We start from the raw sequence: 15,393 nt of genomic DNA on the forward strand, positions 1-15,393 counted from the left end.
TTGGCCAGATTGGGCCAATAGCTAATGTTTTATTTTCGAATTCTTTTTATATAGAGACAAAACCAAAAAGAAAATACTCTGTAATGGGAATCTATACTAATTTACATAGTCTATATAAAACTTTCCAGTCATTTGAAAGCGAAAGATCATTGAAAAGAGGAAAACTGTTGTTTTTAAATTGACATTCCCATATAAGAGAATATATGTATAATATTGTAGAATTATAAGACATGCAAGAAAGCAAAGAAATCTTCAGTCTTAATGGGTTCCAGCCTGCATTCCTAACAAAGAGGCTGATAACAAATACAAGAAATTCATCCAGAGAAAGGATGACTGAAAAAGTAGGTGAGCAGTTCTAAACACATACCAGCAGGGGTATAACGGAAGGAAAGTTTTATCAACAGTTACTCTTCCCCATGTTCTGTTGATTTCAACTATTCTTGGGAAATCAACATGCTAATAAACCGAATCTTTAAATAATTAAGAATAGTACTGTTGACCTTACTGAGGATGAATCAATTCTTGAATCCAAAAGTTTGGGCATCGCTGTGAAACACTACACTGAAACACGACACTCTGAGCAGTTCCCCGTTTCTTATTGGGGAGTTCAGATACAAACTGGAGCACAGAAGTGCAAAATTAGTTTTATTTTGAGAAGCATATTCACTTGTAATAGTTTCAGTTTTTTTTCTATCTTACCATATCTTAAAATGGCTACCTAACTCATTTATACAGTTTAGGCCAATTTTACTTAAAATGTTTCATTTAGTATTTCTTTACTGAAAAGAATTCTTTTGAAGGAAAGTCCTGAAAAATTAATCCTTTATAAAATGCTATTTAGATGAATGATTAACTATTATCTAAAGAATTACTTTTAATTTTACAAGACATCACAACAATATTTAAAAAAAAAACTCGTTGAGATGAAACTCCTCAACAATTAAATATTTAATCAGTTTATAACACAAGAGAATGTTTAATCTGCATGCTTTACCAATTAAATACTGTACCCTGATGTGTCTTCAGCAACATGAGAGCTAAAATGAAATTGTTTCAAAGGGACTTAAATGGGCAATGCAGAACAACTGTACAAAGGTTTAGAGAGTTAGGCAGGTGTAGTGTTTATCCTAAACAATAAGATGCCCTTTAGTCTCCCTAACTGTCTTGGGATTGTAATACTCTGACATGAGGAAATGCCTGCTGAGGGTACTCCTGTGGCAATTACTGTAGATGTCAGTTCTAACTTCTGAAACATCACCACTTTCCAACCCAGAGATGCAAAGCTCGCAGGGAACATGCCCAGCCTCTCTCCTGACACATGGGTATCTGTGGCCTGCACTCTGTGTCCTGAAACTTGAGAGTGTGGGATGAAATATCATAGCAGGCATTAAAAATGGAATTTAACAATTAGAAAATCTTTCTCATACTTTTGGGATTAGACAAGTTATAGATGATTTTGATTTGATAAAGATTTTAAAAGGCTGCTGACAATGACACTTTATATGTAAGAAAAAGGACATCGGAGTAAGAGAGATTGCCTACAAAGCTGCAAAACTTTCTTTTGGTAAATCTATGATCTCTCCTCCTACTGGAGAATGTCCTTTAGATTTTTCTTATTCAGAGAAGAAACTTTTTATTTTTTATTTTTTTTTTTTTGCTGAGGAAGATTCACCCTAAGCTAACATCTACTGCCAATCTTCCTCTTTTTTGCTTCAGGAAGATTTGCCCTGAGAGAATATCTGTGCCAACCTTCCTCTATTTTGTATGTGGGTGGCTGCCACAGCATGACTGATAAGTGTTGTAGGCCCGCGCCCAGGATCTGAACCCGTGAACCCAGGCCGCGAAAGTGGAGTGCGCCAAACTTAACCACTACACCACGGGGCTGGCCCCCAAGAACATTTTTTTTTAAATTGAAAAAGTAAATATAACATGTAGATTTTAAACTTAGCATGGGTACCAGTGACTACTTGAGAGGCAGAGACAGCCTCTGTTTAAAATGTTCTGGTCACTCAGAAAGACTTCAGCATGAATACAGAATATAGGAGTTCCAACTATTTGTCTAAATTTGGGGTTCAGAACCATGGTGGTAGATACATAGAATGTCATATGACACAGCTATTCTTTTATACAGAAATTTTTTCTACTTTCTTTCCTACTGCGCTTTGCTATTGCTTCTTGGGTGGAATATGCTGCTTTCACCTGGCCATCACCAAAAAACCTAACAATTGCTACTCTGGGATACAAGACTCAGAATGCAAACAACCCAGTAATTTTTGTTGCCATTTCTAAAATTAAAATTAATTTAATTTAGTTGGCTTAAAATCTGGAAGGGATTTCAGAAATCATCTGGAGTTCTAGACCAACTTCTTCAGTTTGTGTGTACTAACTATACTGAGTCTTAAATAGGTGACATATCTTCTTGAAACTCACTTAGACAACGAATGGCAGAACTGTGGCTGGAACTCAGATTTCTAGATTCCTGATCCAGCCCCTCTTCCCACAACCCCATTTCAAATTTTGTAAGTCTGAAGTATGGTGGAGACAGCATGGATTTTGAAACTAGAAAGACACAATATCAAAGTCTGGTTCAACAGTTAACAAGTCACTTATCTTCTCTGAGTGGGAGATTCCTTAACTTGAAAATGAGGATGAAATGGGGATGATGGAATCTTGCTCCAAAGGGTAGGCATGATCTAGGTCAAGTCCCCAGCTCATTTCTGGTACACCGAGGTGCCCTAGGAATGGTGGTGGTGACAGCTAAGCCTATTATTATTATTTTGAGGATTTGATAAGATTAGGGATACACCTTAAACTCAGTTCCTTCCATTAACAGCATGGATCCGCCATCATTTATTTATCCTTTTTTGAAGTTACTTCTGTGTTAAGCAGAAAGTGTTTTATAAGTTTAACCACTTATGGAGTGAAGTAGAATGTCTCTGTATTTGTCCTAATATTAACTCTTTTAATCTTCAAAGGGTACTTCTAGTTTTAATATTTCAAGATCTGATGTAAAAGCCTAAGACTATCCTATTTACGGCCTTTAAGATAATACAGATTTTAATCACCCCCTTCTTTATGGCTTTGAAGTTAAGAAAATAACTTTCCATGGGGGCTAGAACAATAATAATAGCAGTGCAAGATGCTCAGGACGCTGGGTGATGGCATATGGCTGTGTGGGCTGTGCATGGACAACTGCAGGAGGTACCACTCTCCTTTGTAGGTGCATACCAAAACAATGGACACAAATCTAGGGCCATGGTCATTTTTTGGCCTTAGTCACTGCTACAATTATTTAAATAGAACCCTAAAGTATTTCATCACAAATACCAGGAACAATTAAGACGCTTAATTGATCAAAAAGTTTTTGACGCCAGAGACACCAGAAGTAATTAGTTACTATTCTCAGGGTAAGTTTCACAGAATTTTCAATCGTCTTTCCATAGGTAGGGCATCATGCAGAAAAAGATTATTTAGTAAAACACATGAGTTCTTTTTTAAAGTATTGGTATTAGAGACAGGATGAATATCTGTCTTGCAGAATAATTTTTTTATGTAAAACTATTGCTATGTGTGGTATTTTCAAAACTAAGCCAATTTCATCTGGGTAAAAAGCATATCCTTCTTGAGGAGTTAAGCTCTCATATCGCATGGCCAGAAATTGTGGCCCCTGTACCCTTATGTGAGTTGGTTAAAATCTCGAAGTGTTGACTCACCATAGTGTGTGCCTGTGCGTGTGTCATGCGTTTTCCTCCGCACCTGAAGTTAGAAGGTTCCATTTCCTTACTTACTCAGGAAGTACTTTAATCGGAATAGCAAAAAGTTTGTCATGACGCCTGAATAAAATTGTTCTCTTCAATCTTTTATCTGTAATAGACTAAGGTTGCTAACAGTACTTATAGGGTCACTATTTTCAAGTGTTTCTTGACACCTAACAATATTATTTTAAGCTCCAGCCAAGTGGATTTCCAATAATTATATAATGTCTCTCAGTAATGATCTGTTGCTTAAGATACACATTCTACTTTACCTTTCAACACATACTTGATAACCTCTCATTTACTAACTGTAATTGAGGCAAATTCAGTCTCGGCTAATTAGGGGCTCTTAGTACCCCCTCGTACATGTTATTCTTGATGACATATCAATAGAATTAGAGCCTACTTTTTATTTTTAATTACAGTAATAAAAATATGCAACTTAAAAATATTAGAATGTTTAAGGACATTATAACTATTTTACAAATAACAAGTCCAGTGTTCTATTAGGGATATGCAAAATAACAAAACCATCATGACCAAAACAGAATAGTTGCTTTTCAAAGGTTCCTTTTAGAAGCAAACTCACAGCCATGTCAGACGGTTGGGTATGGAAAGGAAAGTATACATAACAAGGACAATTAAACTAACACATCATTTCAATGTTGGTCTCCTTGCATCCACTTTAGTTAGCTCCCTTTGTTATTGTTGCCACACAAAAAGTCTTCGAAAGAAGTTTGGTGAATGCAGGGGAGTTGAAGTGGGGAGTATCTTTATGGAGAAAAAATTCTACCTCTGTTACGTACTGATAGCAAACTTTGTAGTAAATACGTAACCAAGACAAAAAATTGAAGATGTTAACACAGACACACACACACACGCATATACCTACCCCTATCTACAACGGCCTATTTCCAGGATGACTTTACCTTTTTCACCATTGAATATGTGTTTTACTATACTTACACTAAGAAGAAACATACATCAATTCAACTTTCCTTTTCTGATGAATATTTTTGAAAATTACCACATAAGCAAAAAAAAAGTAAAAGAGAACTTGGAAGTGAAACATATGCTGGTAAATTCAGAGCAATACCAAATGGAAGCAGAAGTTGCTAATATGGTTTCAGTATTTTGTAAAAGAGCCAGCTGGATGGATGATAATTTTTCTACCCCTGCAGGGCATCAAAGCTTTTAGGAAATCATTCTTTTCACACATATTAACACTTAGCTTATTAAAACAGATGATACTTTTATTGTAAAACAGCCTGGGTAGAGGCTAGAAACATAAAGTATGAAAGATAAGACTCATTTTGACCACCTAATCTGACAAAGAGTGAACACTGACAGGACAGACCATGGTGGGATGATGACATAGTAGGACCTTCTGTAACTGTCACAGCTGAAGTGTCACCATGAAGCCCGTGAATTGCTGTTATGAAAACATTTGCAGTAACTTGCATAATTAAATGAAACTGCCAGAAAAAGCATTTCTAAAATGCAGAGAAGATGTACATAAATAAATACAGTTCAGAGCAAATATTACATTTCAGAATCAGCATTGTGGTGAATGATGCAAAGGTATGTCACAGGCAAAGTACCATTTCCTTTCATTTGACTTAAATAATTACAAATGAATGACAACACTGTTATTGAAATGGACTGCTCTCTTAGTCTCCTTTACAGATATTCAGTAAATGAAACTTGATGATCATGGTATCTAAAACCACAATCCTGCATTCCTAGCAGTGGCCATGCCTAAATGAACACTTTCCTACTGATAAAATGGCAGTACTGTATCTGTTAGCACACATCAGTGCTGTAAATCATGATAAAAAGTTTCAGTTAATAGTAGAGTGACAGGTATTTGGCTTTACTGCAGCTTATTTCTTTGTTGAACTGAAGAATATTATATGGACTTAAAAAACCTTTTACAGTAGGGGCCAAATCCGTTACAACATGACTCTGTTATGGAATGCTGCAAACGCGAGGGAAATTACGCTGTACACGATGGTAAACTGATTATTGTCTTGCTTGTTAAAATTAACCTTAAAAGGTTTTTGAGACTCGCATTCTAACAGTGACAGTTTTCATGTACAAAAAGAAGCCAATTAAGGCTTCTGTCAGCAGTCAAAGAAATAAAAGTATCAACTATATTAGCTGCATAGCAGAAAAGGATCAAAAAAGGAGAGTCTGCTTTGCAAACATACCATCAAAATGCAACTTTCTCCTGCACAGTGTATCTATAATGCCAGCATACCTTGCAAGGGGAGTTACTTACATCAAACAGCCTTTCTATATACATTTCCTCATTGATTTTTTCTCGAAGAATATCCTGGTTTTGCCGAACAAACATAATATAGGTGTCTGCCAGATCCATTCCTGGTTTCTGTCGTAAGGGAAAAGTATGGAGAATAAAACAATATCAGGTCTTAATTGTGAAAATATTATTTAACCACAATCCTAGAAAATCATTCACTATATCATTTTAAAAATTACACCAGAAAAATTTGCTCAAGACCAAATCAACAATGAGCACCTTCAGTATTAATTAAATAAAAGTTTATTATCGATGTCTGTAACTTGAGGTCATAGTTATTCATTATTATTAAAATGATTAGAAATATGTGGTTGTAAACTAGTAGATATTTTTTTTTTAAAAAAATGGCTATCTTGGGGCCGGCCCCATGGCTTAGTGGTTAAATGCGCGCACTCCGCTGCTGGCGGCCCGGGTTCGGATCCCGGGCGCGCACCGACGCACCGCTTGTCTGGCCATGCTGAGGCCGCATCCCACATACAGCAACTAGAAGGATGTGCAGCTATGACATACAACTATCTACTGGGGCTTTGGGGGAAAAAATAAATAAATAAATAAATAAAAATTAAAAATGGCTATCTTGAAAGATCAATGTACCAAAGCAGTATAAATGAATAAATTTTTCAAAAAATTCCCATATGCAATAATCATTTCCTAATTGCAAACACAACTTACTTTTCATCATTTCTGGCTAGTTTATTCATATATATTAAAAACAAAAATGTTAGTTTTCCTTGGGTTCCCTTCCTCAACTACTATGGGTGCTCAAGGAATACAAACTAAGTTTTCTTATTAACCTGAATAAAACATTATTAGAATGATAATGGGCAAAAAAATTTAATGTATTACAAAGTGAAACATTAACCAAAATTTTGTGCATTATCCTTGCTTCTACTCATTCATATTTATCAACACTATTCCAAGGATTTATCTTACTTTAGAAATGCAGTAAGAACCAGTCTCTGATGAAGAGCCAAAGGTGTGGATTACATAACTTTCCAAAGTTATCTAACTTTTGGTGTCTTCTAAATGTTAGAGGAAATAGGGCAGTTAATCTACTTCTTCCTTGCTACGGAGTCTACAAAGTCAGTACTAGGAAAGCATAAAAATTTGAATGGCTCCTAAAGAGTTTTCCTTCTAGATCCACCTTTAGTTCTTTCTTAAGTTTCATATAGCAGGACTAGCAAATGAAATTAGTTATTTGTATGATCTACACCTGGGGTTGATTCATAATCTTTATTGATTTATTCATTTGATTAGAATATGGCTTTAATAATAACAAAAGGGTAGAACTGATGCCCAAATAAGTCAGTTAGTCTTGCATCATTTCATATCCATAGAATGCACTTATTACCTTCACCAATAGACTCATTTTGCAAAAGTAAATATGGCAAAGAAATAAGGTGAAAGAGGATATGGATCATTTAACTATTACACCTGCTGGAAAAACAACTCAAGGTATACATCCGAGTGATGCTAGGACAGTGGTAGCGCCTTTTCCTTAAACAAAGGACAGAAAGTTCTTACCACTTTTTTTTGGGGGGGGGGAGGGAGTATATTTTATATACAATGATAAAACTGCCCATCTCTTAACCAGTGCACAGTAGAGGCAATGAGTACATCTCACTAATAAAAATTAATTTGATTTTTTGGTAACAAAGTTATTTCAGGGTAATGAGAGTCACAGCAAGTTCTTACTGCTCTTATATTTAGGCTAATGGGAAATATAAACCACACAAATTCAAGGATGCCTTCTAATATAACTGATATAACAAAGTTATCAGTTATAATTTGAAAGAACTACTTATATAAATGTCTCCACTGGTCTTTCCTTCAAGAGCATCCACACACAATGTAGGTAATATATTCCAAACCTAATAGAGGCAATTTACCAAATTCATTTCTTCACTATTTTTCTGCATAATTCTCATAAGCAATGTTTGAAAGTTCAAATAAAACTACAAGGACAATCACGAGAAATCTAGGTTGGTTTCTTCTTTTTTGGGGGCGGGGAGGGGGGAGTGTTATACATCAGTTTTTCCAGTGAAGAGGCAGAGTAATTTGTACAAGGATTACTAACTACTATTAATATTTGAGGACAACTAACCCACAGGTATTTCTCTCTGTGCCAATCAAACTTTGTCAAAACACTGAAAATGAGAACATTCAGAAAACATACTGCTGCAGAATGAAAATGACATGAGAACAATTTTCTACATATTACAATAACAAGTTAGCTCAGCTGAGCTTCAGTCAGGTGCCTGGAAACAAAATGCTCTGATGTATATAATATCAAGGCAGTTGCGTGCAGGCCAGCAAACCTGGGAATTAAAGAATAGACAAATGAGAGGCTTGCCTTCTCCAGCATTTCTTCCCATCCCGACCCCATTTTTATTTCTGCCTTTCAAAAGAAAAGTATGCTTAGAAGTTTAATCTAGTCAATCATCTGACCCATCAGACTCACTGGAAACTAAGTGATGGCCAGAAGGATTGGAGAATAATGACTTTAAACACTTGTGATGGACTCTAAGGTAATTTTTTCTGTTTCCTTGATCACTTTCAAGATAACGTTAGACATTATGAAACAGTCCAGGAAGAGTTTATCTTCTATCACCTAAAACTAACTAACACTTTACTGTTAAGCCTAAAAGAAAACTAAATGCTGTTCCTTTTGGCAGACCCAAGGAATATAATACTGAAATCTATAGGTTGAGACAGTTTCTACAACTTTCTAAGGAAATAAGAATCTCTGGTCGAGGGAATGAGGTAAAGCTCATTTAAAAGTTTATTTCAACAAATTTCGGTTTGAAATTACATTTTCTCCCCCTTCGGCAAATTAAGATCCGCTTGCCTGGAAAACAAAACCGAGAATTATTACATTCCTCATTAGCATTATTTCTTCCTTTATCTTTGAGCTGTTTACCTATTCTTGAAACTGTGACATATGGGAATTTCACACCTACTGAATATATTTTCATGTAGCTTGTGGCACGAGACTATAAACATCAGAAGAATATACACAAGTAAGAGTAACTGTAACAGCTGGTGACACTTACCAATTAGAATTAGAGTTCTCTAAAACACTATCCTTCCTTGGTGTATGAAGGGTAATTATCTCTGATAAATTGCTGAAAAAGATGTAATTTTCCTTTTAAACAGTTTCTACTTACAGTACAAATGTGTTTGGATAGAAGACATTATCGCTGGTTCAGTGCTCCTTCGTGCAAAGATTCTGTTTTGTGGCAGTAAAACTTACATAGTTTAGAAGTCACTGCATCTAATTCCATTATTACATGTTATCTTATTAGGAGATGAAGTTTAGTTTAAAAAAAAAAAAACTGAACACATTCTGTTAAGTTTTTGTTTTTTGTGTGTAAATGAAAAGAATGCACGTGACTGCATCGCAGAGACAGGATATCGCTACACATTCTGGTGCAAGTGGGCGTCCACCAACCTTATCCAAGGGGCAGCCTATTAAACTTCAACAACTGGGGATTTGGATGTTTTTATCAAGGATATTATGTTCTAGGGAGTTATAATTAGAAATCTTTTCTATATTGGTAATTAAATTATAGTTATCTTGACAAATATGAGAAAATAATTAAAAACCACATAGCAAGCACGGTGTGTGTTAAATACCACTTAGAGAGAGTCAATGCCTTTTTTCATTCTCCCATTCAAACCTCTGAGACCCTCAGGTCACTAAGCACTAATTTCTCTGTCTCTAAATCAAAATAGGAGTTCCCAAATTACTCCTAATTTGATTCAGAAAAGAACAGAATTTGGCTAACAAAGTTATAGTAAAAGGACACAAAATCTAAAAAAATTCCCCCTGAGCATAAAGAAATCAATAAACATGGAAGGAAATGAAGTATGGTAAGGTGAGTTCTTCCGACACTGGCTGCATAAGTAATACAATACATCAGTGAGTGAATGAGTTTAAGTAAGGTGCATACTTCAGCAAATTTTTTTCAAGCATTAATCACTAGTTAACCTAGTTAGATGGACATGCTGTTTAAAAAGAAAAAAAAAAATTCCATGTTAATTATATGCTGCAAATGCTCTTACTTCCTGATGCTACACCTAATCCCACAGGTGCGAGCCTTCACTTTCCCCATGCATGGGCAGGTGGGTGCAATGCTCCAGCCATTCTTCACAGCAACAGATTTAGATACAGAAGAAGCCGCTTAACCTTCCACTGGAGGTTAACAAGACTCTATGCAAACACTGTCATGGTGTCTATTTAACAAGGAGACAAATTTCTAAATATACTATTCCAGTCTCAAAGATTAACTAGAAGCTACAGTATAATTGACTTAATTTGAAAGTGCATTTCTCATAACCTAGAAAATCTTGCCTGAAGAAACAATCAAGAGTGGAATCCTGATATCCGGATTTTTGAGGATCCGTATGGTTCCTAAACAAAGTACCTGCATCTGGTCATTATTACCACTTGAAAAAAATGGATCTTGTAAGATTTAAAACAATAGTATGTCTTCTCAATTTGAAATTGTAATAGAAGCAATTTATATCTCAGCTGTGGCATTTCACATTCGGAACAGTCTATCATTGATCATCAAGGAACATAGGACATAATCATACAAACACATAACTTATCCCAGGTATTGTTAACAACAATATATTTTTTTCTTTCACTATTTAATATATTTTTTTTATTACTTGGCACTTATGCAGCAATTTCTGTATTTTTATATTTGAGTGAAAATATTGTCAAAGTTAGCTTTTCAAAAGCATTTGGAGTAGTTTGTTATATGTTCTCAAATAGTTAAAAAAAATAGGTTTTGAGTATAGCTATGATGATTATGTTGTAAAAAATCTATATTTTACCAAATCTTCTACAAAGTAGAATAATTATATTGTATTCACATAAAATTCACATAAACTTTCTTTACATAGACAAGCAAAAGAAAATAAGCAGAACTGAAGCCTTCAAACTAGATTTATCCTAACATATATGAGCCCAGGAAAAGGAATAATTTATAAAAGGTGGGAGGAAAACATAAACATAAAGAAGAAGATATAAAATTTCCAAGGTTTTCTAATAATAGCTTGTCTAATTTTTTTTTTTTTAAGATTTTATTTATTTGTTTTTTCCCCCCAAAGCCCCAGTAGATAGTTGTGTGTCATAGCTGCACATCCTTCTAGTTGCTGTATGTGGGACGCGGCCTCAGCATGGCCGGAGAAGCAGCGCGTCGGTGCGAGCCCGGGATCTGAACCCGGGGTCGCCAGCAGTGGAGCGCGCTCACTTAACCACCAAGCCACGGGGCCGGCCCGAGCTTGTCTAATTTTTTAAAACAATGAATGAAAAAATCCTCATTGTTTTAGAAAAACTCCCAACAGCAGTGATTTCATATCAGGCAGTGAACTGTGACAGAGTAACCTTTCTCTTTGTTAAATTTAACAGTATTCAAAATTCCATTGACACTATTGTGCATTTTGACTCCAAATTGGGAGGTAGAAAATTCTGAATTAAAGATAATGGCACCCACTTCCTTTGAAAACATCTTTTAGACTTGGAGCATGTAACATGTATGTTTTAAGTATTTGCATTTGATTCAGTTCCACATTTCTAAGGAAGAGGGTTCCATTACTCCAGAGTTCTTCTCTGGATAAGGGTCTTCTGTCTGTGCCCTGTGAGTCTAGTCAGTAAAAAGCAGATTCCTACCATAATGCCACGAGTGTATCTTATATGAGAATCTGCTATAGTTAATGCTCCTATAAAGTCATACTGTTTTCATTCTTAAAAGTCACACGAATGCTTCAAAGTATTTCTTCTAAGTAGTGACATGTTTTATGTATTCATAGATCTAAGCATTAGTATGTTCAAACATTTTTGTTGTATCACTAGGGAAAATCCAATGAAGAGGTCATTTTAAATATTAGAAGGAATATTGAATAATAGTTAAATATATTAGCCTGAAATACTCAAGGAAAAGAGGCAGGTTGATTTTCAACTGAGATTTATGGGCTCAATTTTAATCTTACTATGCCTTGGCCATTTGAGACTATGAGCATCTAGTATTTCTCTTGCTGTTTCTGATCCATAAGGATCACTAACATCTCAGAGTTTAGAGGAATAACTGCTGATACAGGAACACCAGACAAAGAAAGTGCTAATATGTATATCACATAATAGCTTTATACTATTATTTTCATGAGTAACGATTATGATGATGATGAAGGTATTAAATCTCTCAGTTTATAATAATGTTCATTAACCTCTCCCTCGTCTGTCTACAGTTGTTACAAAGTCAACTATAGAAACTACACTGAGGACTTGAAGAAGTGAAATTAAAATGCTATGGGTATTATTTTATTTAGTTTTTAAAATTTAGATGGCCTGGGATCGATTTACTCAGTCCCAATTTGGAACCTTTAGATTCTGGCTTAAAGGATACCTGAGGATGACAGAATGCTAGGGCCCAGAATCAGTCCATGGATGTACCTTATATGAGAAGAGCCAGACAGACAAAAAAACAAAGGAATAAAGATGAGAGAAGCAAAACATTCATCTAGGAAGCACAATAGGCCACCTCCCCTGGTCCTCTAACACGAGACTCTTAATCTGGTCCTGGTATGCTGGTCCCGGTGTGCCTCGCTCCCTTTCCAGCTGAGTATGTCCCAGTGGGCAGGTGCTCCATTCCCCATGTTCTGCCTGGCTCTCATTCTGACATAAAGCACTGAGTATTCAAGTGGCCTTATCTATGTAATGATCAAGATCAGAAGCAAAGGAAGGAGGGAAAACACCATTGTCACTGAACTGACCGACTGTACTTTTAAAAGTCGCCATTGATATATGCTTAATATTCTAAAATAAATGAAAAACAATCCAGTATTTTCACTCTATGAAAGGCAAATGGTTTTTCTTTTGGAAAACGTCACATTGTGAAGCAAGGGGCGGAAACTGCAGAGGAATGCATGGGAGCAGGAAGCATCATTCCAGGTAGAAGCAATAACACTCCCATTTATTTCAATATGGTTTTGCAGTCACAAAGCACTTTCACGTTAATATACTCATTGAATCCTCCTAAGAATCTAGTGAGGGAGATAGCACAGGGATTATACCGCTATGCACAGCTGGGAAGATAGGAGCCCATAGGTCAAGCAGCTAGCAGGGGGCAAAGGTGGCACTTGAACTGAGAGCCTGGACTCCACGTCAAGTGTGTACAGCATAGATAGAGCTGAATTCAAGCCACATTTGGGGGATCTGGGAGATTAGATAACTTTGGCAAGTGTCCTAAAGAAGAGAGAACCTTTGAGAGAGTTCTTAACGAACATAAGAGAAAGATAAGCCATCTCCATCTTCTCGGGACAGACAACCAGGATCGGGCATCAGTACTACGAGGCCAATTAATGGGGAGTTTCTCCTGCGCTTCCTCATTGTTCTTGGTCACAGTAATCCTTATCATGTTCTCCAGGTCTCTTTAGCTGTGTCACCTGTCTAGCACAGAGATCATATGCAATGTGTGTGACAATGTTAACAAGACAATTTTCAATAGGCATGGTACACACCCACCAAAATGCCCTATAACTAATATGACCTATAGAACAAAATTGCAGAACAGAGTCAGAAAAGACCTTAAATGTCATGTGGTTGTATTTCCTACATAATGCAGAAATCTTCCATTACCCTCTCTGGCAAACAGTGGCATAGCTTGTAATATACTCTAATACATATATTCTCTTTCTCTCTATACATATTCTGCTAATATATTGACATATTAAACAATTTTAATTTTTTTTAAAAAAGATTTTTCCTTACACTGATTTCAGTTCTGCCTCTCACTAGTTTTTAGTTACTGTTCTTAGTTCTATTCTCTTGATACAGATTGAGGCTTCTCCTCCCAAATGGGAATGATATATATTGAACAGGACTCTCCTGTCTCTCAGATTTTTTTCTCCCTCAAGAGTAACATTCTAATTTCTGTTTTTTCTGCATCAGCCATTATTTCCAGATCCCCTTAACTATCCTGCCTGCTCTCTACAGTAGGAAGTAAAAAGTATGTCATTCTTAAAAGACCAGGACCAGATGGATTTGCCCACAATAATACGGATGTGCTCAACACAGTATAGAGTAGGATGATTATTTTTTAAATCCGGACACTAGATTTTATTATAATCAATAATAATAATGTCTGATAATAACATTTATTGAGCACTAATTTCATTCCAGGAACCTTGAAAAGTGCTTAACATATTTACAACAAGCTGAGAAGAGGTATATCTCCATTTTATAGATAAAGAAACTGGTGTCCACGTGGGTGTATGCATATGTCCAAACTCACCAAACTGTACACATTAAGAATGTGCAGTTTTTAATACATCAATTATACCTCAACAAAGCTGTAAAAAAAAAAATAGACAAACCGGTGCCCAAGGTCATACAGATATTAAGTGAAGTGACGGAGCAAGGGTTCAAACACAGGCAGCCTGGCTCCTCAGTGAGGGTTTGTAGCTTCTCAGGACAGGCTCACCCCTCCCAGGTCTTGCATTTCTTGAATGACTAAGGTCTTTGCCAACATGAACATTCCAAGGTTCTATGACGGGGCCATGAACGGTGTAAGTACCACAGGAACTCCTCTCCGGGATGGGGTTGTTGAACCAAGAACACATCTACCAGACCATCAAAGGGCACAGCTTATCACCTTGAGCAGAAAAATATCATGCAGGAACCTCCCAGCTTCTTTGCTAAGAAGCACAAGACACTGGAATTTATTTCTGTTCAGGAATATATTGATGTTTTTTTCTCTTATGTATGATTTTTTTTTTCTTTTATAAAGAAGTGTCATGAAAAGTATATATTACAAAGATACATAAGACTATGTTCATAACATGCGATATTTAAATGGCTTGATTTGGGTCATTTTCTGTTATTAACTCTTACATATCTTCAGCTGTGCTATAATTAGAAGGAATGCCTAATAATCAAATATGTTCTAGAAACATGAATTCTTCCTTCTTTTCTGAATTAGGAATGGTGCTTAATTTCATAGATAATTTTATATTGCTAATGCTTCATTTCATAGAATCAATTTTTAATGTTTTTTAATTACAAAAAATGAGTATTGCCAGAAGGTGTTGCTCCTTTCTCCACAGAATTTTTTTTCTAGCTCTTCACCTTCTCATCTTCTAGGTAACATTTTTGGGCTCTGTTCTCTCTTTATGGAACAGGACAGACATCAAGAATTCACAGAATGACAGAACAACACAGTTGAGAGTACTAATGTCATTTATGTAACTTATTCACCCATTTTTTAGATGACTAAACTGAGGCCACTTAAGTGAAGTAATGCCCAAGGT

General features: G+C 35.9%; 1 protein-coding gene across 6 annotated transcripts in view; it reads right to left on the reverse strand.

Annotated features, from left to right (window-relative positions):
- Positions 1-15,393, reverse strand: part of CADPS2 (calcium dependent secretion activator 2) — a 495,178-nt gene that overhangs the window by 18,458 nt on the left and 461,327 nt on the right. For all 6 annotated transcript variants that reach the window (XM_058529077.1, XM_058529069.1, XM_058529059.1 and 3 more), the window contains one exon: positions 6,037-6,144. In XM_058529077.1, coding sequence (XP_058385060.1) covers positions 6,037-6,144 — 108 coding nt within the window. The remainder of the gene's footprint in view (positions 1-6,036; positions 6,145-15,393) is intronic.

The sequence above is a fragment of the Diceros bicornis genome, chromosome 3 (genome assembly GCF_020826845.1).
Source record: "Diceros bicornis minor isolate mBicDic1 chromosome 3, mDicBic1.mat.cur, whole genome shotgun sequence".
Classification (NCBI taxonomy): Eukaryota; Metazoa; Chordata; class Mammalia; order Perissodactyla; family Rhinocerotidae; genus Diceros; species Diceros bicornis.